The 23,553-nt window shown below is 40.4% G+C and overlaps 1 protein-coding gene across 7 annotated transcripts in view; it reads left to right on the top strand.

Annotated features, from left to right (window-relative positions):
* caska (calcium/calmodulin-dependent serine protein kinase a) overlaps nt 1-17,871 on the top strand; it is a 133,229-nt gene extending 115,358 nt beyond the window's left edge. For 2 of the 7 annotated variants that reach the window (XM_041951238.1, XM_041951236.1), the window contains 10 exons: nt 1,235-1,303; nt 2,085-2,120; nt 3,214-3,255; nt 3,826-4,022; nt 4,161-4,276; nt 9,443-9,523; nt 9,607-9,687; nt 13,678-13,880; nt 14,124-14,207; nt 16,338-17,871. In XM_041951238.1, coding sequence (XP_041807172.1) covers nt 1,235-1,303; nt 2,085-2,120; nt 3,214-3,255; nt 3,826-4,022; nt 4,161-4,276; nt 9,443-9,523; nt 9,607-9,687; nt 13,678-13,880; nt 14,124-14,207; nt 16,338-16,514 — 1,086 coding nt within the window. In that variant the 3' untranslated portion in view covers nt 16,515-17,871. The remainder of the gene's footprint in view (nt 1-1,234; nt 1,304-2,084; nt 2,121-3,213; nt 3,256-3,825; nt 4,023-4,160; nt 4,277-9,442; nt 9,524-9,606; nt 9,688-13,677; nt 13,881-14,123; nt 14,208-16,337) is intronic. The other 5 variants (XM_041951240.1, XM_041951237.1, XM_041951242.1 and 2 more) reach the window with 3 other exon arrangements.
* Nucleotides 17,872-23,553: the final 5,682 nt, after the last annotated feature.

Below are 23,553 nucleotides of genomic sequence, written 5' to 3'. Positions count from 1 at the left end.
TTGTTAAGACTGGTGTGTTGCATTGCAAACACATGACAAATACATTATGAAAGGCATCATGGGAAATTGCTTTACTTTTTAAAATAACCATCAAGTTACAGCTACAAAATCAATGGATGTACAAGCATTTATTAATCTAAAACAAATTACTGTTTTATTTATAGATTTTTCAGTAAGTAAGTAGTACTTTTCAAGCAAAGAGCACAAAGAACTTTCCTGTTTAGACAAAGTAAAATCCAAAAACAAAGATATAGAGTACTATAAATACTGCAGCAGAAAAGTAGAAACCAGCAATTCAGGCACAAAAACAATGTCGGTACACCAAAACTAAATGGAAGGCATTCTAAAGCTGAGGGAGCAGTAAATCAAACGGTTCACAGTATTGCCCCCTGTTGTGAACTCTGGAACAGCTAGAAATGTTAAACCAGTGGATCTAAGAGGCCACTTGTAACAGAAGGGAATATACTGATGTAATCTGGTACCATGTAAAACCTTTTATGTAATGTGATCATTTAAAATGGATTGGAAACAACATTGGAAACCAGTGCCAAATGTTCTAAAACTGCAGTTACATGGTCATTGTGGTTGTCTTTATTTAGAATATAACTTAGTGACAGCTGAGCTGCTGCTGCCACACAACAGACATTTTATTTATGAAACTTCATATGTGGAAACTATAGCCCTGCTGGGATTTTTACAGACACAGAATGACCAAATATAACTCCATAAATTAAAAACTTAAATTTGTGTAGAAGAATTTTAAATGATCAGTTTATATACCAGGGTGATCTGTCATTTCATTTTGGAATAATTTATTTGTTGAGAAGCCCTCATTCCTCAATGTATTTGGAGTACACTGTTTTACATATTTTATGCAGAAACATTTCAGTTGCCATCTCATCTTATCCATTTTCGGCTCTTTTGGTCCTCCAGCATGTTCATATCTCTGTGAGTACAGAGACGTTGAATCGTGGCTTTGAGCCGTGACGCTCTATGTTTGGGATGTCCTCATTGTCTCGGCTGCTTAGGTGAGGATCTGATGTCAGTTGACCACCCATGTCTTGTTGACGCATTTCATTACGTCAACACTTCGGTTGCTCTCTATTGTGTTCTACAGATTTACCCTCTGCATCGACTGTGATCACTGCCCAGAAAGGTTTCTGTGCGTGCGTGCGTGCGTGTGTGTGTGTGTGTATGGTGGTTGTGCGCTGCTGATCTGTGTGTCTTATTTCAGAAAGAGTCCCCCACCACTTCCAGGCAGTCCCCTGCCAATGGCCACTCCAGCATTAACAGTTCTATCTTGGTAAGGACCCCAACCCCCAGAAAAACCCCATAGACAGACCCACAACCATTTCTCTCTCCTTCCCCCCAGCGCGTCTCATTTGTCTTGTTGATGTGTCATGGTATTTTTACATGTCTATGTCTTTCCATCAGTTGATCCCTTTGTCCATGTAGATGTCCATTTACCATGGGTTGTGTTTATTTAAGTTTCATTTAGAGTTGTGATTGCTATAGTAGTAGTAACAGTAGAATTAGCACTCGGCGGGTCATACAATAGATCTCCTGAGTCGGTCCTGTGTCATTCTCCCAGTTCATCTGTTTGTGCCACAGAACCCTGTGTCCGATATCTCAGTTAACAAATTGGTGTGCCTCGTAAAGCCTGCTGCGTGCTGTGCCTCGTTGCTGACACAACACACTAGGCCTCCTGTGGTCACAATGGTACAGGGGACACACTCTGGGCTCCTGCTGTGCATTACACTAAACCTAATCAGATTCTGCAGTTCTTTTGTTCCTCACCAAGGCTCCAGACAGACTCTGGTCCTGCTGATGCTTTGCTTGATCTGTGCTTGCTTTGTTGCTCCACAGCCAGAACTGCTTTAACAGATGACAGTTATTCTGTTCTTTTCTCCTCTTTTCTCAGTCTATTTTGCGAGAGCACTTGCTAGATTGCAGATGAATGTGCATGCATGGTTTAAGTTTCTCAAAGGATATCTGAATGCTTGTTTTTGTTTTACTTATGTCTTAATTAGTATTTGTATCTTGCTTAATCATGTCTTTCTGTCAATAATGTTTTACTTCCACAGGACCTACCATCCACCATTCAACCCAAGGGTCGACAGGTGAATAAGTCACTTACTCACTCACCTGTATTCACCAACTCCTTATAAAACGCTTGCATCTGTCCCCTTTATACAGAAGTGTGTGTCTCTTTCTCCCTAACTCTTCTCTGCATCACAAAGCTCATCAGTATAATTTGGATTGATTTACAAAATAGTTGTTTTGATCAGACTGGCCTCTGACTGATGCCCAGGCTGTTCAGACTGTCACTCATGATGCAAATGGCCTAGGTCTGACCTCTTTTTACAGAAGAAATGTTGGATTTTGGACTCCAATGGATTAAATTTGAATTGTATAATTTACACCAAAGTGGGCTGCAGCTTTTCACCCTTTAGGGGACCAGCAGTGTAACACTTCACTTTAACTGTATGCATGGTAACAATGGCACGGGCATTGCTGAACCCTGCAGAGCCTAGAGATCACCCTTAACCACTGACCCTCAGTCAGATATGAGTTCATGCCTGTTGCAGTAACATTTGGTTGTCTGGATAGACTGCTATGAGAACTGGAGTTATGGGCTACCTTTAGCTCAAACCCACTAAATTTTTTGTCAGCATACCTATCTTCCATAACTGTCATCTCATCCTATCAGAGTTTTATGTGTTCCTGACACATACATCATCAATGTCGTCTGAGATTATCCAACATTACTCACCCAAAATCCTGCTATCTCACTCCGTCAATGTTGTGAGATCAAGTACCAGCAAAGTTGTATCAAAGGATCTTGAGATTGCACCAACAGCAGATCCTACCAGCAGAGGGCAGGATATGCAACAGGCCTTCTTACGCCACAAGCTTGGCAGCCTTAGAGCTGCAGATCTCAGTACCATTGAATTGTCTCATAGTTTACTATATGCTGACAGGAAATAAATATTTTAAAAGTGTTACATCGGTAAGCATACTATGTGTCACTCCAAAATCCCTGTCCTGCCTCACCACCACCAATTCCCAACCTTTCTCCCCTCCACCAACCTTGGCCACCTTGTTGTTTATACATTGCATAGCCGTTTTTCTGCATGATGTGTGTGTGTGTGTGTGTGTGTGTGTGTGTGTGTGTGTGTGTGTGTGTGTGTGTGTGATGCTTTCAAATCCTAGACTGTATCCAGACCTCCAATTGAGGACAAAATGTCTGTTAAGGTAAGAGTCAGCCTCTCCCAACCCCCCCAAAAGAAAAAATAAACACAGTAACTACTACTACACATTGTCCCAAACCTTTCAGCTCACTTTCACACATGTTGTACTCTGTAAAACAGCCACAAACAGCTGTGAGGATAATGATAATGTTGAAATGTTGATAATGCTGAACTAATGGACACAAACAATGCCTGTGCCATAATTACCAGTGTGCTGAGAGGCTCAATAATAGCCCAGCAGTGTCTGGGTTTATCTCACTGGAGAAAGCCCTCCCATGGAAACAGCTTTTCAACCTGCCAACCAAAACACCTCCATGCTCTCACCCCTCTAGAGAAAACTCTACTCATTACTCCAGCTGTAGCTGTCACAATGTGCAAAAGAATATACACCATCGAGCCACTTTTATCTTCCTTTCTAATTTCTCTTTCTTTCTCAGTCTCTGTAGCTCTCCCAAATCTCGCATTACTCACTTGTCTCTGTTGCCACACTGCTGCCTATTTCGGAAACACCACCACCGCTCAAAACCATCCCTGAGTTAGATCACTCATCTAACCTCTGTGCTGTTCGCCACAGATCTATGTGAGGGCTCAGTTTGAATATGACCCCACCAAAGACGAACTCATCCCCTGCAAGGAGGCCGGCATTCGCTTCCGAGTGGGTGACATCATCCAGATTATCTCCAAGGATGACCACAACTGGTGGCAGGGCAAACTGGAGAACACAAAAAATGGCACAGCAGGCCTCATCCCATCGCCAGAGCTACAGGAGTGGTGAGAGGGAAAAACACACAATCCTAGAGCCATTATGCAAAAAAAAAAAAACAAAGCTACTGAGACACTGTTTCTCCACATCTACAATCCTTCAGTTCAACATTAAATCTGACACCGTTTGTGTGTTGTGTATGGTAGGCGAGTGGCATGTATAGCCATGGAGAAGACCAAGCAGGAGCAGCAGGCCAGCTGTACCTGGTTTGGGAAGAAGAAGAAACAGTACAAAGACAAGTATTTGGCAAAGCACAACGCAGGTACACCATCCACTCACATACATATTCATAATGTCATGTATGTGGACATGCACACATGTCTGCAACATGCTGCAGACATTTCAGTGTGGGTCAGTCCCATCACTCCTTAAATGCATGCATTTTACATCATGTTTACATTTAAAGACTATGAGTGTGTGGGCTTGTGAGCATGTTTGTCCATCCATCTGTCTGTTTGTGTGAGACAGACGAAGGTGGTAGGATGCCAAATAGATTTTGTAATGATGCAATAAGCTGTGCCTTCAGCCTTTTAGGTCTGTGGCGGTCTATTATGTCTATCTAATCTGCTGGTTTGCTAGGAATAGTTTCACTTTAGTTGTTTTGCATGATTTGTTCTGTATTTGTACCTTTAGGCCACCTTTTGATTTAAAGTACAGCAGATGCAAGACAGGCCGTGAAAGAGGGACTTTAAAAACAGTCGATGAAGCGAAATTTGGACGATGGTGACATTTTATGCCTCTGCGCCGAAGACAGCGGTGGCTGGAGGCATTATTTACGTATGTCCATACGTCTGTACGTCCTATTGTCATGAACCACATATCTCAGGAATGCCTAAAAGGAATTTCTCCAAATTTTGTACAAACATTCACTTGGACTCAAAGATGGACTGATTAGAAATTGATGCTGATGTTTCATATCCACAAGGTCAAAGATTACTTCACTGTCACGTCATAATGTTTTGTAAAAATACTTTTCTTACCATTATTCAACACCATAACTTGGGAACACAAGGGGATACTGAATTGGTGGCCCTAATCTTGGCTATCCACCTTGAAACTGTAGTGACTGTATAGATCTTCTGTGCTGTCGGGCTGAAGATGTGTGTGAAGCAGCCATGTTTTGGAGCTTCTTTGCAGCAACGTCCATATTTGAATTATTGTAGTCCACCACAAGCTGGTGATTGTTAAGGGTGATCTGACCACAGGTGATTGTGAGTCTTCTGTACTCCTCTGATAAACCAGTATCTACATTTAATACCTGTGACCCAAAATCACAGGTTATGGTTTTAACCAATGATTATTACCATTAGTGATTAATCTGATCATTTGTCAATGAATCATTTGGTTGACATAATGTCAGCAAATAGCATTTTAACAAAAAACAAAAACAATTAGTTAAAGCAAAACAAAAATAATGAATGTAACTGTATGAAACAGAACCATATTTTTTTCTCTTTTTTATTCTTTTATCTATCTTAGAATGGCACGACTATGTTTCTTTGTATGCAAGTACAATAAAAAGGTTTAACTGAATAATCTTGTAAACGGTAGTGGAGGGAGGGAGTTTAGAGTTAGAGGCAGTGCAGAGTGGAGATGATATGTGGTATTGGCATCGTTGTCACTGTGTTCGGGCTGTCAGGTGTCTGTAGCTGTGTACCCACAGCTGTCAACCACCAACTTTCACAGCTAAATAATTCCAACCTTAAATCGTAGTTATTGCGGTGATGACTTCTATTCATACCAAATCGGCAGCTCAGAACAGTACAGCTATGTGGCAAAATATTTTTTTGAAAATAAGAACGAAAATCTGTAAACAGAAGACTTTACTGGACATGCAGGCCTCTGTCCACAAACAACAAGTGGAGCATCAAGTGCATGAGACACTAGCATTACTGCTAAATGTCCAAGTACACTCCCATGTCTCAGACCACTGAAACAACACCCCAAATGACTGCATGCAATGGTTTTTCCTTCACTGCACACAGCAGCAACTAGGACTAGGTGTTAAAATCCCATTAGTTTCTGAGTACTGACTGAAATGTTTAGGATCCAAATCAGGAAACTTTTCACTATATTTTAGCGAGGCAGATTTCTTTATTAAACAGTGATGTATTGAGCAGTTTGGCATAATTTGCTATCTGATAAAAGGGTTAAACAATATTTATATTCCCTGGACAAAGGTGCTGAGGTATTGTTATAATACTGCCCTGAACAACTACTGTAGTCCTGTACAATACTTTCAGTATTCAGTATTAGCACATAAATTCAAGTCTCATATTAAAAATGTTGTGATGGTAAACAGCCATAGTAATAATCTCAGAGGCTCAGACAATTCCATCTCAAGGATAAAATATTTCCATGTAATACATTTTGAATAAAACACAAATTTGAATAAATAATATCAAAATATAAAATTGTAAATCACACAATTTTATGATCAGTTATCTGCTGTTTAGAGTCAAAGTTCATTCATGGCCAAAAGTTACAGTTTTCCCATGAAGATTCCTGGGAAATAATGGTTTTAATATCCCCTGAAAACTGTCGACTGTAACTGATCACAGTCCTCTCAGGTTCTGTAGGGCTGCTGGTGACAGTGCATGTTATCACCACGCTGCAGAGGATATACCCTTCAACAGCAACAACACTAATATGTTGCTTCTGTTTCCATTGCTCTGTTGTGCAGTGCTGCACAGCGGCCCAGCTGTTTGTGAGGAATGTTTTGTGGTTCTGCTGTTGTAACTGAACCATGTTATGACCCCTTCTGTTCATCTTTCTTGCTTTCTCCTACTGAACGGCCTCTCTGCATGTAAGTAACAACCAGTGACAGCAACCAACTCCTTCTCTCTCTCTCTTTTACTCTCTTCCACTTCCTCTCTCTCTTCTTCTCTCTGTTTATTTTATTAACCCTGTAGATTTAGTCAGACGTGTCTGTGCCAGTTTTTAGTTTTGTGTCTGTTGATACAATCAAAAAACAACAGAAAACTGAGACAAAATTGAAACCATGTAGCTTAATTTGTGTGTTTCAGACATTTTCTGCTTAGATGTTCATCCATTTTCTGATCCATATTTGGTCAAGTGTAGTCACTAGCCGACCCAGACAGAAAATAATTAAATAGCAACCAAGCACTGAAGTCTCAGGTTTCAACATATCATATCAGCAGTATCTTCCCTTCCCTCACTACAGTCACTAACTTGTTGCAATACAAACTTGTATTATGTATGTTGTGGAAGTGGCATTGTTTGTAAAGATAATGCAGGATACTTCTCACGTTTCGACTCGGAGGCGTGAGTCTCATTTATTCATTTTTCAACACCGTTAAAACATGGCGCTGCGCATGAACAGTAATGCCGCATGTGTAAACATCACCGGAACATATCATAACCAGAACTCTTAAAGTGACCGCACGTATTATGTGCAGTGAAACATTAAAACCTACGAATTAACACAGAACTGAACACAAGTGTACAAAGGTGAATTATGCATATATCTGTAAACGCTAAGAGCGCTACAATGTAACCTATTGTATTTCGCTAGTCAGCGCCTTGAGATGGCAGCGCCTTGAGATGGCAGCTGCACGGAGGCTCATGTTACAGGCTGTGAAACAGTGGTACAGTGAACATGTCGAACATGTGATACACTCAACAACAGACAACCTGCAATTTCCTTCATTTATTCTGGTCTGTGCTTTGTCACACAGAAATTTTTGGAAAGTTGTACCCAACATTAACTTAAAGCACTGTCACTAAAGTTAACCTATATCTTTATCTTATGACAAAGTCAGGATAAAGGATGGATAGTGTGTGATCTGTAATAACATGTCATTTTTAGTAAGTAGTTTTCAAAGTTACCTTATTATAGTTGCACAGATTTAACTTGAATCATGTTGTTAGGAAACATCTTAATAAAGTAGAATTAACTATATTCTGACATTTTACAAAAATCACAATCAAGAAAATAATTAGTTGATTTATTGATAATACACTTCCCTAAACTCCTCCTTTGCACAAACATTCTTAGCAGCAAAACAATTTCATCATTGATGAACAAAATTTGAAGCCGGGGGCAAGCTGCAGCTGACATATTTAATGGGTAATGTGCTGCACGTGGGGCTAAAAGTGTGGACTTGACTCAACTCTTCAGTGTCCACTGGCTGAATGAACATGACAGGACTCTTTACTCATTAGCCATTGACAGAATAGCCTTCCATAATCGGCCTGGAAATACAACTTCTAATGTGAACTGTTCTTGTTCTTGTTAAAACCGGTACTCTCTCCACTTTTTCTTCTTTTTAGAAATTCAGTTGATATTGTCTGTTTAACTTTGCCACAATTGTTGCTTAAGACGAGGGCTGCAACTAACTATTTTCATCATTGATTGATCTGCCAATTATTGTCTTGATTCATTCAGTCAAGAAATTCTAAAAAATAGATAAATAAATAAATAAAAAAGTGAAATGTGCCCATCATAATTTCTCAAAGTCCGAGCTGGAATATTCAAATTATGTGTTTAGTTTGGCAGCAGTCAGAAACTCTGAGATGTTCAATGTACTATCATAGAAGACAAAGAAAAGCAGCAAATACACATATTTGAGAAGCTGGAACTGGGGAATTTTGGGCATTATTCCCCAAAAAAACTAAATTGCTTTATCAGAATTGTAAGAACAAATGAATTGACTAATTTTGACTGGATGATACTGTCAGTCAGATGTATTCAGCTGTTTTTTTTTTCATCTGACAACACGTCTGTTATCCTCAATCCAGTTAAGCTTGTTTTCCTCTCTTTTTCACAAACTAGTTCTTGGACCCACACTATAAAGACGCAAACATCAATGAGATGTGGATGACGAGCAAAATTAGACGAACAGCAGTGTCATTGCCATGGCAGCTTTTCTGCTAGACTTTCAGAAATCACACAAAAATATTTCTCACTTCGCAATAAAGTGGAGTTGTTCCTTGTCCTACGCTTTATGGACGCAGGCACAGATGTTTAACACAACAGTAATCGTTTCACTTTCATTTTTCTGGTACAGCTAAATATATCTCTTGACCAGCACCATCTTTGCTGGATTATATCGGGACATGAACCATTCTCATGAACTGTTTTGTCCCTGAATGAATTACTGTCTAGTCAGATTTATTTAATCTCAGAACCCAGAGGTTTTTTGAAAGGAGTCCTCATCACTTCACAGCTGATCTCAGGTCTCCACTGGTCATTTCCACTCACTGTCTGGACTGTAGGCTTGTTGCCAGTGAGAATTTTTGATTTGCTTTGTTTGGACAAGTGACCCAAGTTTCTTTTGTTGTCACCACATAGTTCCCAGATGTGTTTAAGACTCTTTAGTACACCTTATTCCCCTCACTCTCTCTAGAGCCCTCCAGTACACTCCTCTCCACATCCTCTTACTCTCTTTCTCTCTCTCACTTCCAGTGTTTGACCAACTAGATCTTGTGACATATGAAGAGGTTGTGAAGCTTCCTGCTTTCAAGAGGAAAACACTAGTTTTGTTAGGTAAGTTCTGTCAAGTGTAGCAGCAAGAAATGGGGACATCTGCCTTCATAACTGATCTCACTGAGTGTGTGTGTCTTTGTCAGGTGCCCATGGAGTCGGGAGGAGACACATCAAGAACACACTCATAACCAAACACCCTGACAGATTTGCGTACCCTATCCCACGTAAGACACATGATCAAGGTCCTCCACAGAAGAATGCCACTGTATGTGTCAGGAAATGTAAATTTTCTGACAAATGTAAAATTTAGCAGTACTCAGAAGGGCAGAACACCTTAGGGAGAAGAGAAAGAAGAAGGAACGTGCAAGGTCAGCATTTTTTAGGAACCCCTTTAATTTTGTGAAAGGCTTGTTTAATCAAGAAAAAGGAGGGCAACTTAAGGCAACGAAATCAGAGATTGAACAGTATTTGAAGTCGACGTATTCAGATTCAAAGGAGAATAGGAACATAGGTCTTCCACCTGACATGCCACCATTAGGGGAAGTGGAGCAGGAGATGGATGTGAGCCCACCTAGGTGGAGAGAAGTGGTGGAGGTGGTTAGGCATGCAAAGGCTTCTTCGGCCCCAGGGCCTAATGGAGTCCCCTACCGTGTCTATAAGAGTGCACCTGGCATCTTAAGGACACTATGGAGATACCTGAGAATAGTTTGGGAGAAACAAAGTATTCCAAGAGCATGGCGCAGGGCAGGAGGTGTCTTCATCCCTAAGGAGAAGGAGTCATCGGACCTTAGCCAGTTTCGGATGATTTCTCTCCTAAATGTTGAGGGAAAGATTTTCTTTAGTATCGTAGCACAGAGGCTGGCTAAATACTTAGAAAGGAATGGTATGATAGATACGACAGTGCAAAAAGCAGGGATACCAGGATTTGCGGGAGGCTTAGAGCATACTAGCATGATTTGGCATCAGATTCAGACAGCTAAGAGGGAGAAAAGAGACTTGAATGTTGTATTTTTAGATCTGGCTAATGCGTTTGGGTCAGTGCCACATAACCTTATTTGGAGTTCCTTTGACTACTTTAAAGTGCCGGAGATAGTTGTTAACTTGGTGAAAGCATATTTCCAAGACATCAGACTGTGTGCAAGTATCGCAGAGCTCACAACAGGCTGGCAAAGATTGGAGGTTGGTATTATGGCAGGATGTACAGTGTCCCCGCTAGCTTTCACAATGGCTATGGAGGTAATTATTAGGGCTTCCAAGTGGGTCGTAGGTGGAGAGAGACGGCAGAATGGAATGCGTCTTCCACCAATTAGGGCTTATATGGATGATATGACACTGCTAACTTCAACAGTGCCATGTACAAGGAGGTTGTTAGATAAAGTCAATCAGAATCTCAAGTGGGCTAGTATGAAGATTAAGCCTAGTAAGTCAAGGAGTATTTCAATATACAGAGGGAAAGTAAGTGATAGGAAGTTTGCTATAGATGGTGAGGAAATCCCAACAATTAGGGAGAAATCAGTTAAGAGTCTAGGACGGTGGTACAATGTGGACCTGAATGATGTTGAACAGGTTGTGCAATTTAGAAAGGATGTTGCAGAAGGGCTGGAGAGAATAGATAAATCAGGGCTCCCAGGAAAACTGAGGTTGTGGTGCTTGCAGTTTGGCTTGTATCCTAGGTTAATGTGGCCAATGTCAGTATATGAAGTCCCATTATCTGTAGCAGAGAGAATGGAAAGGCTAGTTAGCTCTTATATTAGAAAATGGTTGGGTGCTCCCAGGTGCTTAAGCAATGTAGCTTTGTATGGGAAAGGAATGCTTCAGCTGCCAGTATCCAGTCTAACAGAGGAGTTTAAATGCACTAAGGTTAGGACAGAACTCTTATTATCTGGGAGTAAGGACATGTTAGTTAGCAATGTGGTTCCGAATCCTTCTGGGGGGAGGAAATGGAACCCAAGGGCAGCAGTGCAGGAGGCAGAGGCAGCTCTCAGGCATGCAGAAATAGTAGGAAATGTTCAATTTGGCCGGGGAGGCTTGGGGCTTGGCCCAGGCAAACCAGTGTGGAATAAAGCAGGTCTAAAGGAGAAAAGAAAGCTTGTAGTGGAACAGGTGCGTAGGCAGGAGGAGTTGTTAAGAGGGGCAAAAGCAGTTGGTCAAGCCAAACAGGGACAATGGTTGAATTGGGAAGGTGTTGAGAAGAGGAAACTTAGTTGGAGGGACCTGTGGAATATGGAGGAAGGCCGTATTAAGTTTCTGATAGGGGCGACATACGATGTGTTGCCAACCCCGCAGAACCTAAGTCTCTGGGTACAGGGCGATCAATCGTGCCCACTCTGCTCAGGTACAGCAAGTTTAAAGCACATTTTGTCAGGTTGTAGAATTAGCTTATCACAAGGCCGGTATACATGGCGGCATAATCAGGTGCTGAGAAGCTTAGCCGCAGGCATTGAGGAGAGAAGGAAGCAGGTGAATTCTGGAAGTTCTAGAAAGGAGAGGTTAGATGTGCAGTTTGTTCGAGAGGGGGAGAAAAATAGAGCTGCTAAGTCAGGGAGAAAGCAGGTAGGTGGCTGCCTGGTAGGGGCTGATGATTGGCCAATGCAGGTCGACTTGGGAGGAAAGCTAGTTGTGCCCCAGGAAATAGTTTATAGTAATCTGAGGCCGGACATTGTCTTATGGTCCATGAGTAAAAAGACTGTGTATTTTATTGAGTTAACAGTCCCTTGGGAAAATTCAGTGGAGGCAGCTTATGAAAGGAAGAAGACTAAGTATGCAGATTTAAAGACAGAATCTGAGCAGAGGGGATGGAAGACCAGGGTCTGTCCGGTTGAAGTGGGGTGTAGAGGTTTTGTTGCAGGGTCAGCTGTTTCACTGTTGAGGGAGCTGGGAGTGCATGGGCAAAATTTAAGAAAGACAGTGAGGGAGATGTCAGATGAGGCTGCTAGGTCTAGTCAGTGGATATGGATCAGGAGAAATAATAGTAGTTGGGGGGTGAAATAGGGACAGTGGGGGGGGGGGGGGGGGGGGGGGGCAGAGGACATGCATGCCTAACCCGGCAAGAGAAGAGGTTAATGTCTGAACAAGACACCTCTCCTCTGCTCTGCTTTCCCCGCCCCATCTTCTCGCTCTGCCAATAGGAAGAGAACCAGGAAGTTTAGATAAGGTGGGGGTGTGGCCAGCTAGAGTCTCTCTTTGGGACCATGCGGCCTGTTCAGGTGAGTTTGCGTGGTAAGACACAGAGTTGGCTTGTTTTTTGATCTTTTTTGGTTGTTTTCCTGTTTTGTTTGCTTCTTGAAGGAAATGTTAGGGTTTGTTTTCCTGCTCTGTTTGCTTTTTGAAGGAAATGGTAGGGTTTGCTGCTTCTTGAAGGAAATGTTAGAAGAGGCTGTTAAATCTAGTCTGTGGTTTAGGCCTCCACCTTCAGCACCTTCTAAATTTTCCACCCCCTACCCGAACAAGGGTCTGTATCCAATCCCTACTTTCATCTTTTGACTCTACCTCTTTATTTTCTATCCCCTACCCGAACCAGGGTTTGTATTCCCACCCCGCTTTTTCTTGGTGCAGTTGGTGAGAGGCAGGGGTAGATGATGGTAGTGTGGCAATCGGCAGTTACATGTGGCATCTAGGCCTGTGGTAGCATTGTAGCAGCTAACAATAGCTAAAGCGGTGAGAGTATGATAGTATCTTAGCAGTTAGTATTGGTGGCTAGCAATTAACATTAACAGTATAGGTGAATCTAGCTTTATTGGCTTCTTCTGTTCCTCTTAGCAGGTAGCGGTTAGCACGTAACATTAGCTAAATGGTAGCATCAGAACTGTATTGTCTTCTTCTGTTCTTCCTAGCGGTTAGCATTAGCATTAGCAATAGTTAAATGGTAGCATCGGTACTGGCCACTACCTGGAGCATCTCTGGGTCAGTTGAACGTGGCGGTGCTGTTTGGATTGTGTAGGAGCAGTGTGAACTGGCACTGGGGGGGTGACTCTGGGACGCCGGAGTTCACTGCCTAACCTCCTGGAGGTGTAGTGGGACTAAGTAGGCGAAACACTGTTGAAGGGAGGTTTCCACCTGATGACCCCCAGAGACGTGTTAGGAATCACTGCTCTTTGGCAGGTATAGAGGCAGATTAGAGCTCCAAGGTTCTTCACTGAGAATGAATCCTCTTTTTGAGCACAAGTATCTTGTGTTTAAATTAACTTTCTCCTGTGTCTTCTGGTCTCCCATAGACACAACTAGACTTCCAAAGAAGGACGAGGAGAACGGGAAGAACTACTACTTTGTTTCCCACGACCAGATGATGCAGGACATCAGCAACAACGAGTACCTGGAATATGGCAGCCACGAGGACGCCATGTACGGGACGCGGCTGGAGACGATCCGGAAAATCCACCAACAGGGACTCATAGCTATACTGGATGTTGAACCTCAGGTGTGTGTGTGTGTGTGTGTGTGTGTGTGTGTGTGTGTGTGTGTGTGTGTGCGTGCGTGCGTGCGTGCGTGCGTGCGTGCGTGCGTGCGTGCGTGCGTGCGCGTGTGTGTGTGTGTGTGTGTGTGCGCGCGCTTGTGCGTGTGCGTGCGCGCGCTTGTGCGTGTGCGTGCGTGTGTGGAGGTGTGAGTGGGCATGCATACATATATTAGGACTATTTGCCCTCTAACATCTGTTCTCTATCAGGCCCTGAAGGTCCTGCGGACAGCAGAGTTTACCCCATATGTTGTCTTTATTGCTGCACCAACTATCACGCCAGGCATCAATGAGGTAGGAATACACCAAACACACTGAAAAGGTGATGCATTTTGAATCATAAGGCTCATGATGTTCTACATTTTTCTTGCTGTTAACAAAATCTAACAGTAATGAATATATCCTTTCAACAAATATTGTGTGCATAACCAAAGTCTGTTATCTTTCATTCCTCTGTGCGAAGGAGCTCCACTAAACCATTAAAAACACATCAATGAGCCACACTGTAGCACTGGATGACGTGTTCCTTTATTACATAAACACAAACACAGTTTATTTTGACTCAATTCCACATGTAAATGCTCACTAGTGCACCAAATGTGTTTTATCTGCAGTTGAAAATGGTCCGCAACAAATGCAAAAACCTATGGTGTCCAGTTGTTACAGGAATGAAACTAGCATTTTATAAAAATAACATCTTCAGAAGGAACAAAACAGCTAATACTGTAAAGTGGGGAAGTCAGCACTGAGGGACACCAGCCTTATCCTTTAAAAAACTAATACCAAACTAAAGTCCTGTTCAAATACTGTCATAACTTGTAAAAATACACTAAAGGATTTTCTTCTTTTCTTCTTATGCATAACTGCAAATGCAATGTTAATACATTCCTGAACAATGAATTAAAATTGGTTAAAATAGTCAGTTTACCGTCATATTTGACAAATGCATAAAAACAGCAGTGAATTCTTTCATTCAAGAAGCTGAAACCAGCAAATATTTGGCATGTTAGCTTGACAAATTACTGACACAATTGTTCAATTATCAAAATAGCTGCTGTTATCATTTCTGTCGATCAATTCATGGTTTAATTGAGCTTTCACCTCAAACCTGCATTACATGTTTAACTGATAAGTCATTCTGGCAAGTTATTATTTTACTCTATTGCCATATGAAAAAAAACTAATTACATCCAAAAATCTGCAAAGTCATTATGTGAAGCACTACAAGCACAAAGCATGCATGTGTTCCAGCAGTCACTCATTCCTTTGCACTCATTTAATTTTGCATGCTGCATGCATTTGTTTCTTTGGCACTCCACCACAGATGCCCAGGTGGTGTCGAACGCTGCCCGTAAGTAGAACCTGACAGAATAGTGACTAGGTAGTGTTTTTTTTAATTATGTGTTCATTCCTTGCCATATGCTTGTTGGCATGGTTCTTGTCAGTTAGTGCTGTCTTTTGTGTTTTCCCATTCATTCTTAATCTGCTGAGTGAAGACTCCTTACACACTGTGCTGTAACAGCCACCTTGCAGGTTGACCACATGTCACACTGTGGGTCCAATGTGATATACTGGAAAAAGATGTATCGTAGGAGCACTGGCACTTGTTTTTTCTTTTTTTCACCTTACTCAAAAATAGCGTAATGCTTGCCAGTGAATTCTGCTTTATGCTGTATTTCCGTTGGTCACTTTGGAGCTATGGGTTATAAGCAGTATAACCCCCCAAAACAGGCAATTTACAATTCTATGAAACAGAGAATACTCATAAGCATTGTGGCAGTGAAGAAGACTGCTAGGATGGATGTACCCAAATTTAATACTGACTTTTATGAGGAAGGAATTGCATTTAAAACATATGTTGGACCTCAAGAATACAATGCAATGAGTTTTGATGAGTAACACTGAAAGTAAACATAACTTTTGTTTGAATACAAAAGAACTGGTGAATTCTTGTATTTAAAGTAAACCAAAGTCAGACTGAAACTGAAACTATCACAAAGTAGCATCTAGAAGCCTAAATACAGCTTCTACTGCTGGCACTTTGGTGCTGAGAGGAAACTGTGCTCTCTGTCCTGTCACCACACCATCAGACTGCCACGACACACGCACACACACACACAAACACACACACACACACACACACATACAAAGTCAGGACTGACACAGCATCTTCTGTCACTAAAACCATTAGAATAAGAAAACCATGCTTGTGGCCTCGTGTCTCAGGCAGTCTGGATTCACTGTTCTAGTTTGATGACCAAAGATTTCAGATTTGTTTTTCAACTCTCCTCTCAGGTAGTTCAATTGCACACTATGTAGGGGCCTTAAGAATCTCACTTGAAGTCCTGCATGTGTAGACTTGTCTCCTTCACTCTCTCTGCCTTGATCAGTGTCTAACACCCTCTCTTTGTCTGGCTGCTCCAGGATGAGTCTCTCCAACGGCTGCAGAAGGAGTCCGAGATCCTGCAGAAGACCTACGCCCACTACTTTGACCTGACCATCATCAACAACGAGATTGATGAGACCATCAGGCACCTGGAGGAGGCCATCAATCTAGTGTGCACCACCAGCCAGTGGGTTCCCGTTTCCTGGGTCTACTGACCTGCAGCCCAACCTCCAGCATCTCCTCCACCTCCCCCCTTCCATCGGCAACACCTGGACCAAACTCCCCATCATTCCCTCTTCAAAATAAGAATAAATAATGAAAAAATAAAACAATTAACACAAGACAATGGAAAACCTCACTCTACACTGCACTTGATCAAAACTCCTTCAGCGTACTGTGAAAGCCACCACATGATTCAGTTGAAATCCTCTTGAACGCTGCACAAACAACCAGTTATTTGACTCTTGCCCTGACAGACGACATAGTTATAGTGTTGTATAAAAACAGAGTAAACAAAATTGAATATTGTCATGTCTGTACTAGCTAGGAGGCAACATTTTTGTAGATGTTTGTTTTAAAGAGACAGTACTGTGTTCTGTCCTCCCATGTTGATGTTCTGCTAGCTCTTCACATCTCCACCACAACCCTCCCGTCACTTTGTAGTCCTGTTGGGTGTTGGAGTACTAAACCATTTGTAGAAAGACACTGTCAGTGAGTTTTCTTTTGATTAGCAGACTAAAGTAAAAGCACACAAACACACTGCAATGTCTTCTCATCTACAGACCATGTCACTGGTCCTCATTGTTTGTTCATTCCTGTTTTTTCTTTCTAAGCTGTAATGCTGGGTTGCATTTTCTATTGCTAGCCTTCGGTACAGTTACAGTATCGCCATGCACACACATGCACCTTTCTACCTACCTACCTACCTACCTACCAGGTACTGTCTCTTCTAAATAAATCCATAAATGTTTTAGAGATTTGGATGAGGTTATCATGCATGTGGACATTTGCAAGCTTCCATGCTGTCAGTCAGTCAGTCAGTCAGTGTCCCCAGTGTCCCTCTGTAAACCTCCAAAACTAGCTGTGATGGAGCTGGACATTGATTTGACACCTATGCACATCCCTTGCATTGTGGGTGGCATTTCTAAACCACACATTTATAAAAAGATCGACTATGTAGTGAGATGTGTTTGTAAAAAAAACTGAATGCAAGTCTTGATTTTTCTCTTGATTTGTCATACACAAAAAGGAACAATTTCACCATATTCCTTGTTTGCCACTTCAGAAATGTGATGTCCAATACTATTAGTGCTTCAATCAAGTACAAAAATTGCTGAGGAATGAAATGCTAATTCTATTCTGAAAATGTTTAACTGTCTGCAAAGGAACTACACATTCTACAAATGTGACTACTTTGCAATGAAAGAGGAGGTAGTGTGTGCATCTGAGCAACCATGTATATGAATATGACAGACTGACATACGACTGTCCCCTGTGTAAATGACTCTGCAATGATATGAGTTCTTCAGTATGAACAATTTTCTAAATATATTTCCTTTTATGTGTTGGAAAAGTGAACTTTGGAGTGGCTCTTCTTTTTTTTCTTTTCCACTGTATGTAAGCATGATATGAACAATGCCTCTTTCCTACAATTTCCTAAAACGTGAGCAGGTGCAGGTGTCACAAAGGAAGTCCAACTTCCAGCAACAGTGGGGGTTCTGTATAATCACCATCACAAAGCTGGTTATTAACTGTTGATTCTTGGTTTTCATATCATTCATTTGAAATGGACAGATTGAAAGGGCAGTGATCGCTTGCAAAAATGTTTTATGAGGTAAAAATAATGAAACTGTCCATCATTTATTTTCCATAGGAACATTTTAGTAGCAGTGCCATGATAACCAAGTTTTGAAGATTAAGCAGTAGAGTAAAGTAGCTAAATTGGGGCTGCGACTATTTTTTTTTATTATTAATTGTTAGGTCTATAGATGTCAATACAAATTTAAAAATGCCAATTTCAGTTTCCCAAATTAACATATTCAAATATTGACTCATTTGTTCAGATGTTCAGTCTACTGTAATAGAAAAGAAGAAAATCAGCTAATATTCACATTTACTGAGCTGGAACCAGTTTTTGGCTTTTTGATTAATCAATTTAAAATTAGTAAACATGATGTTTCAGTTAGTCAGGTTCAATTATGACAAATTCAGCTTCTATCTATCAACTAATTGTTTCATCTCTGTGATAAAAACACTAAGTCAAGTTTTGTATTTAGGTACAATTTTGAGGTATTTGTACATGGGCATACATTTCCATTTTATGCTACTTGAAATTTTTACTTTGTTACATTTCAGAGGATAATGTACTTTTTACTCCACTACATTTTCAGATTAAGTTTTCACATACAACATATATGATCAGATTATAAAATATAATCCATTGCTATCGATTCAAATCCTCAAAATTATGAAAAGCAGTTAAAATTCACTCAACCAAATACAGCAGTAAAGTGCTGCTTACATGTTCTGCATCAATTCAATTTTATTTATATAGCACATATAGCAAATCCCAACAAAAGTTGTCTCAGGACACTTTACATATAGAGCAGGTACAGACCAAACTCTTTATCTACAGAGACCTAACAATGCCCTCACGAGCAAGCACTTGGCGACAGTGGGGAGGAAAAACTTCCTTTTAACAGGCAGAAACCTCAAGCAGAACCAGGCTCTAGGTGGGGGCCATCTGCTACGACCGGTTGAGAGAGGGAGGGAGGGTGGGAGAGACAGAGAGAGAGAGAGAGAGAGAGAGAGATATTCAGGGTTGGACAGAAATCACAGTTTTGACAGCTGTAATAGATTTATAGGTATACAAAGTACATATGGCATGGTATATGCCTCTGTGATATATTTCTGTGTATGATGTATTAACATATTAATAGCAGATAGTATATGAACATAGTAAAGCACTAATGATCTAATAATAATGATAGCATAGCTAATAGCAGTACAGTTGCAGTAGATGTCCGGCAGGGCCATGGCAGGAGGGCAGCTGTAATCAACAGGTCGTGTTCAGCTGCTCTCCATTCAGACCTGCAAGACAAGAAAGCACAAAGACTCCGGGGAAGAAGCCAAGTCAGTAACATGCTTTGGTAAGACAGGAACACATACAGATGGAGAGGGAGAGAAGAACAGAGGTGGTTTGAATGTCATTGGAAGTCCCTCGGCAGCCTAATCCTATGCCAGCATAGCTAGGGGCTGGTCCAAGGCAAGCCTGAGCCAGCCCTAAAGGTAAGCTTTATCAAAACCTGCTCCTAGATGTAGAGAGGGTGTCTGCCTCCTGGACAATGGCGGGAAGATGGTTCCACAGGAGAGGAGCTTGATAACTAAAGGCTCTGGCTCCCATTCTGCTTTTAGAGACTTTAGGAACCACCAGTAAGCCTGCATTCTGGGATCGCAATGTTCTACTGGGGTAATAAGGTACTATAAGTTCTTTAAGATGGTGCCTGACCATTTAATGCTTTGTAGGTAAGGAGAAGGATTTTAAATTCTATTCTGGTTTTTACAGGGAGACAGTGCAGAGCAGCTAATATCAACAATTACGATGCAGTCATTTATGATTATACAATAACCAAACTGACAAAGGTAATTCTACATAATGAGTACCTTTACTTTTGATCATTTAAGTACATTTTTTTTTTTACTCAAGTAAAATTTTGAATGCAGGACTTGTATAGGTCATGGAGTACTTTCACAGTGTAGTACTGTGCTACATTTACTCAAGTAAATGGTCTGAATTCTTTTTCCACCACTAACACTAACTGATCAAAATCAGGTTGTTGTTCTTATGTCTTAACAGAGAGGATAGTACAGTACAGTCCAGTCTGTGCAAAAAAAGACCAGAGGAAAAGAAATGAATGCCACATAAAAATTACCTAAATGATAATTAATGATTTGGATTTGTTTTTTTTTTCTACTAAAAATTGACAGTGATCATATTTTTTTTTACAATTACAGTCTCATTGAGTATAAAAAGATTTAAAACTCACATTTTGTCTCATGCTATCCTGCGCAGCAGAGTTTGAGTAAGACTGTAAATGTATCAAAAGTGGCAGGAATCATGTCTGAAATTAAGGAAACTTGCAATTAATATGTACTGCCTGTTTTACCACTATTTATTTGTCTTTTTGTGCAGTGACCTTTCCGTGTTTTTCTTGATACCAAAGTGGATACAAAAGTAAAAATCATTCTGTCTCTCTCATAATTATGATGGAAAGCAAAGTAGGTCTGTAATAAATGATTATTTTCATTATTGATTAATCTGCCAGTTTTCTAGATTTCTTAATTGTTTGGTCTATAAAATCTCAGCAAACAGTGGAAAAAGTTTGCCACAAATTCCCTGAGCCTCCCTGAGATATTCAATTCAATTGCAAAATGTTCTTTTCCAACTTGAGTCCAAAATCCTGCTAACCATAGCAAACCATCATATAATAATAGTAAAAAAGAAGATGAAAACAATCAAATGACATTTTGCCATTTTCATCTTTGAAGTTTTTACTGAAGAAATATTAAACAATTAACCGATTCCTAAATTTCTTCATCAACTAATTTACCAGGGAATAAAGACCATTTTATAGATTTTGTCATTTTAAAGATCAGGTAGTAATTCTACTACTGATCTACAGAAATGACTCTCTGCTGTTTATGAAAGAGCAGTTTTTCATTCATTAACTAAATTGAAAAGTGAACACAAACAGCATGATTTTAAAAATGACATTAAATTAAACCGCACAACAATCTACAGCAACCTCATAGGGTAAGCTAAGATAGATCATAATATTACTGAACAGAAAAGTGCAAGTTCAGATTAGTCCCGCTATCATATCAGGAGAATTTATATCTCTGCATCAAAACATAACAATGTACTGCAACAGAAGATTTTAGTATAAAACTGACGAGAGCTGAATTTTTTAGTCCATCAGTCGACCAACAGCAATTTATAGTCAACCATTGTGATAATTAATTTAAATGATCGTTTGTCAGAAATGACAAACTCTTGTGACGTGACTATTTTCTTCTTTTATCCATCTTTAATGAATGCAAATTGAATACCTTTGGGTCTGTGGGTCAAACAAAAAATGTAAAATAACTGCAAGATAATCAATGAAAACAATTATAATTTGCAGACCTAAAACTGATACTTTAACTGGCTTATGAAATAAAAGTCTAGTCTGTGATACAGTCCTGAGGCTTACATATTTCAGGTGAATGAGCACTCAGCTGACCTCAGTCAAGCACTTCATTTTGTGATTTCAATCAATCCAAGTGAGTGATTAGAATGAACTGCAGCCTGAATGCTGTAAGTGTTGCGTAATCCCACAGCATTAACATCTGAAAAAAGGCCACCTTTTACTGAGGACAGCTGTGTTTTGTTTTGCTTTTTATTGAGTGTGGATTTTAAAAACCTCAGGAGGAGGTGCCAGGCTAATGTAGCTACTGTATTACTGCCAAGTACAAGAACTGCTGAGAAGCTGCTTTCCTAATATTATTTGAGTGAGATCTTACTTCAAAATAAATATTAGAAAAATTGTGAACACTTTACATTAAGGTATAATGTATGTTCACCATTCACCAGTTGCTTGTTAGCATGCATAGTAGTAGCATATTGACTTTAAATCCCTGTAAAGCACTTATCAATGCCTCATTCTCTACGTCCATATTCTATAACTACAAGGCCATTAACTAAGACTTTTTCCTCAATAACCTCCTAATTACTGGGGTGGTCCTAAGGTAAGTAAGGAAATTGTTTTACTTGAATTATGATCTTAATAATCCAACAGTAACCCCCAGAGTTAATTTACAGGAAGGAAGGAGGAAGCGTTTATCTTGTCCCCTAACCCTAGTCTGACATTGCTAGTTTTTAGTTACTGTGAGGTAATGTTACAGCTCAGCTGAGGAGGATACTGCAAGTGTTTATATCCCATGAGCCTCTTGTCCATGGATAGATGCACGCATCCTTTTGCACAGTAATATGGTTGGTGGGTGTGGTTTGGTATAAAGAAAATAGTTCCTAACTATTCATAACAAGGTCTGTGGATGATCTTGAATAACTGGGTCATGATTTGTGGAGAGAGACATTGCTGTAGAATTTGGCACTTTGAGCAACAGAAGCAGTTACATCTAATTGATTCATATTTGAGAAAAGGCTGATATCTCTAAAGGCAATTTCTCCAGAACTCACACAAAAACAATCTAGATAGATAAATAGCACTACAGGTAAGAGGGAAAAAATGTTTTTTGTTTGTGGGATGAACTGTCTTGTTAATGCTGTTGCCATGAAGCACACATTTGTCTTTGGAGATTAGACTTTTGGATGTTCATTTTTCGTCTCTGGGTTGGCATTGAGCAAGTTACTCATTGCCAAAAGAGATGGATTCAGGATTAATTGTGGTATAGAGTATATAGTAATAGTTTATACAAAAACAAATTGTGGTTCTTTTTTGAAATGCATGCAGTACCAACAGGAACCCTATTTTTATCAGTCAGATTTTTCATTTGTTCATAAATTGCAAAATATTTTAAACCTACTTTTTCGAACTTCTTCTAGACAAGTGTGATCTGCACTAAACTTCTATCTATGGACTCTGATGATGTAAAACGTATTTAAATATGCAAGTTATGTATGTAGGTTGCAGTCAAAACAGGAAGTGTTGCATATTTCAACAACAATCACTCCTATTAATACAAAATTCAGGTCAGAAGTTTCTCAAGCTGGAATGACTCTCTGTGAAAACTTTGGTGCCGCCACTAGGGGGCACTACAAATGTGAACATTTATTTTCTCGTAATCAGCTCCATGGATTTTTACGAAATCCGTATTGTATGACAATATGTCAAGACTCAAATGATGCTTAAAAATTGGAAATGATTGGTACAGATGTGGCTTATTACAACAAACCTGAATTTCATAATTAAACTTCTCAAAATCCAAAGAAATCACCTGTATTTCCTACAGAGCTGAAATTTTCCACCAAATTGTGACAAAAGGTTGCCTCACTGCAACCTATGGTCAATTCAGAAGTCTGTCACTATATTCCGTCATCCCAGACAAGCTGGCACTGAAGCTACACGCAGCGGCCTGCGTCACTGTGCCACTGGATCAGAGACTTCTCACCAACAGGCCTCAGGTGGTGAGAATAGGGAACACAACTCATCCCCTCTGATCCTTAGCACGGGCATGCCACAGGGCTCAGCCCAG

The sequence above is a fragment of the Chelmon rostratus genome, chromosome 13 (assembly GCF_017976325.1).
Source record: "Chelmon rostratus isolate fCheRos1 chromosome 13, fCheRos1.pri, whole genome shotgun sequence".
Taxonomy (NCBI): Eukaryota; Metazoa; Chordata; class Actinopteri; order Chaetodontiformes; family Chaetodontidae; genus Chelmon; species Chelmon rostratus.
This window is presented reverse-complemented; position numbering and strand designations above follow the sequence as displayed.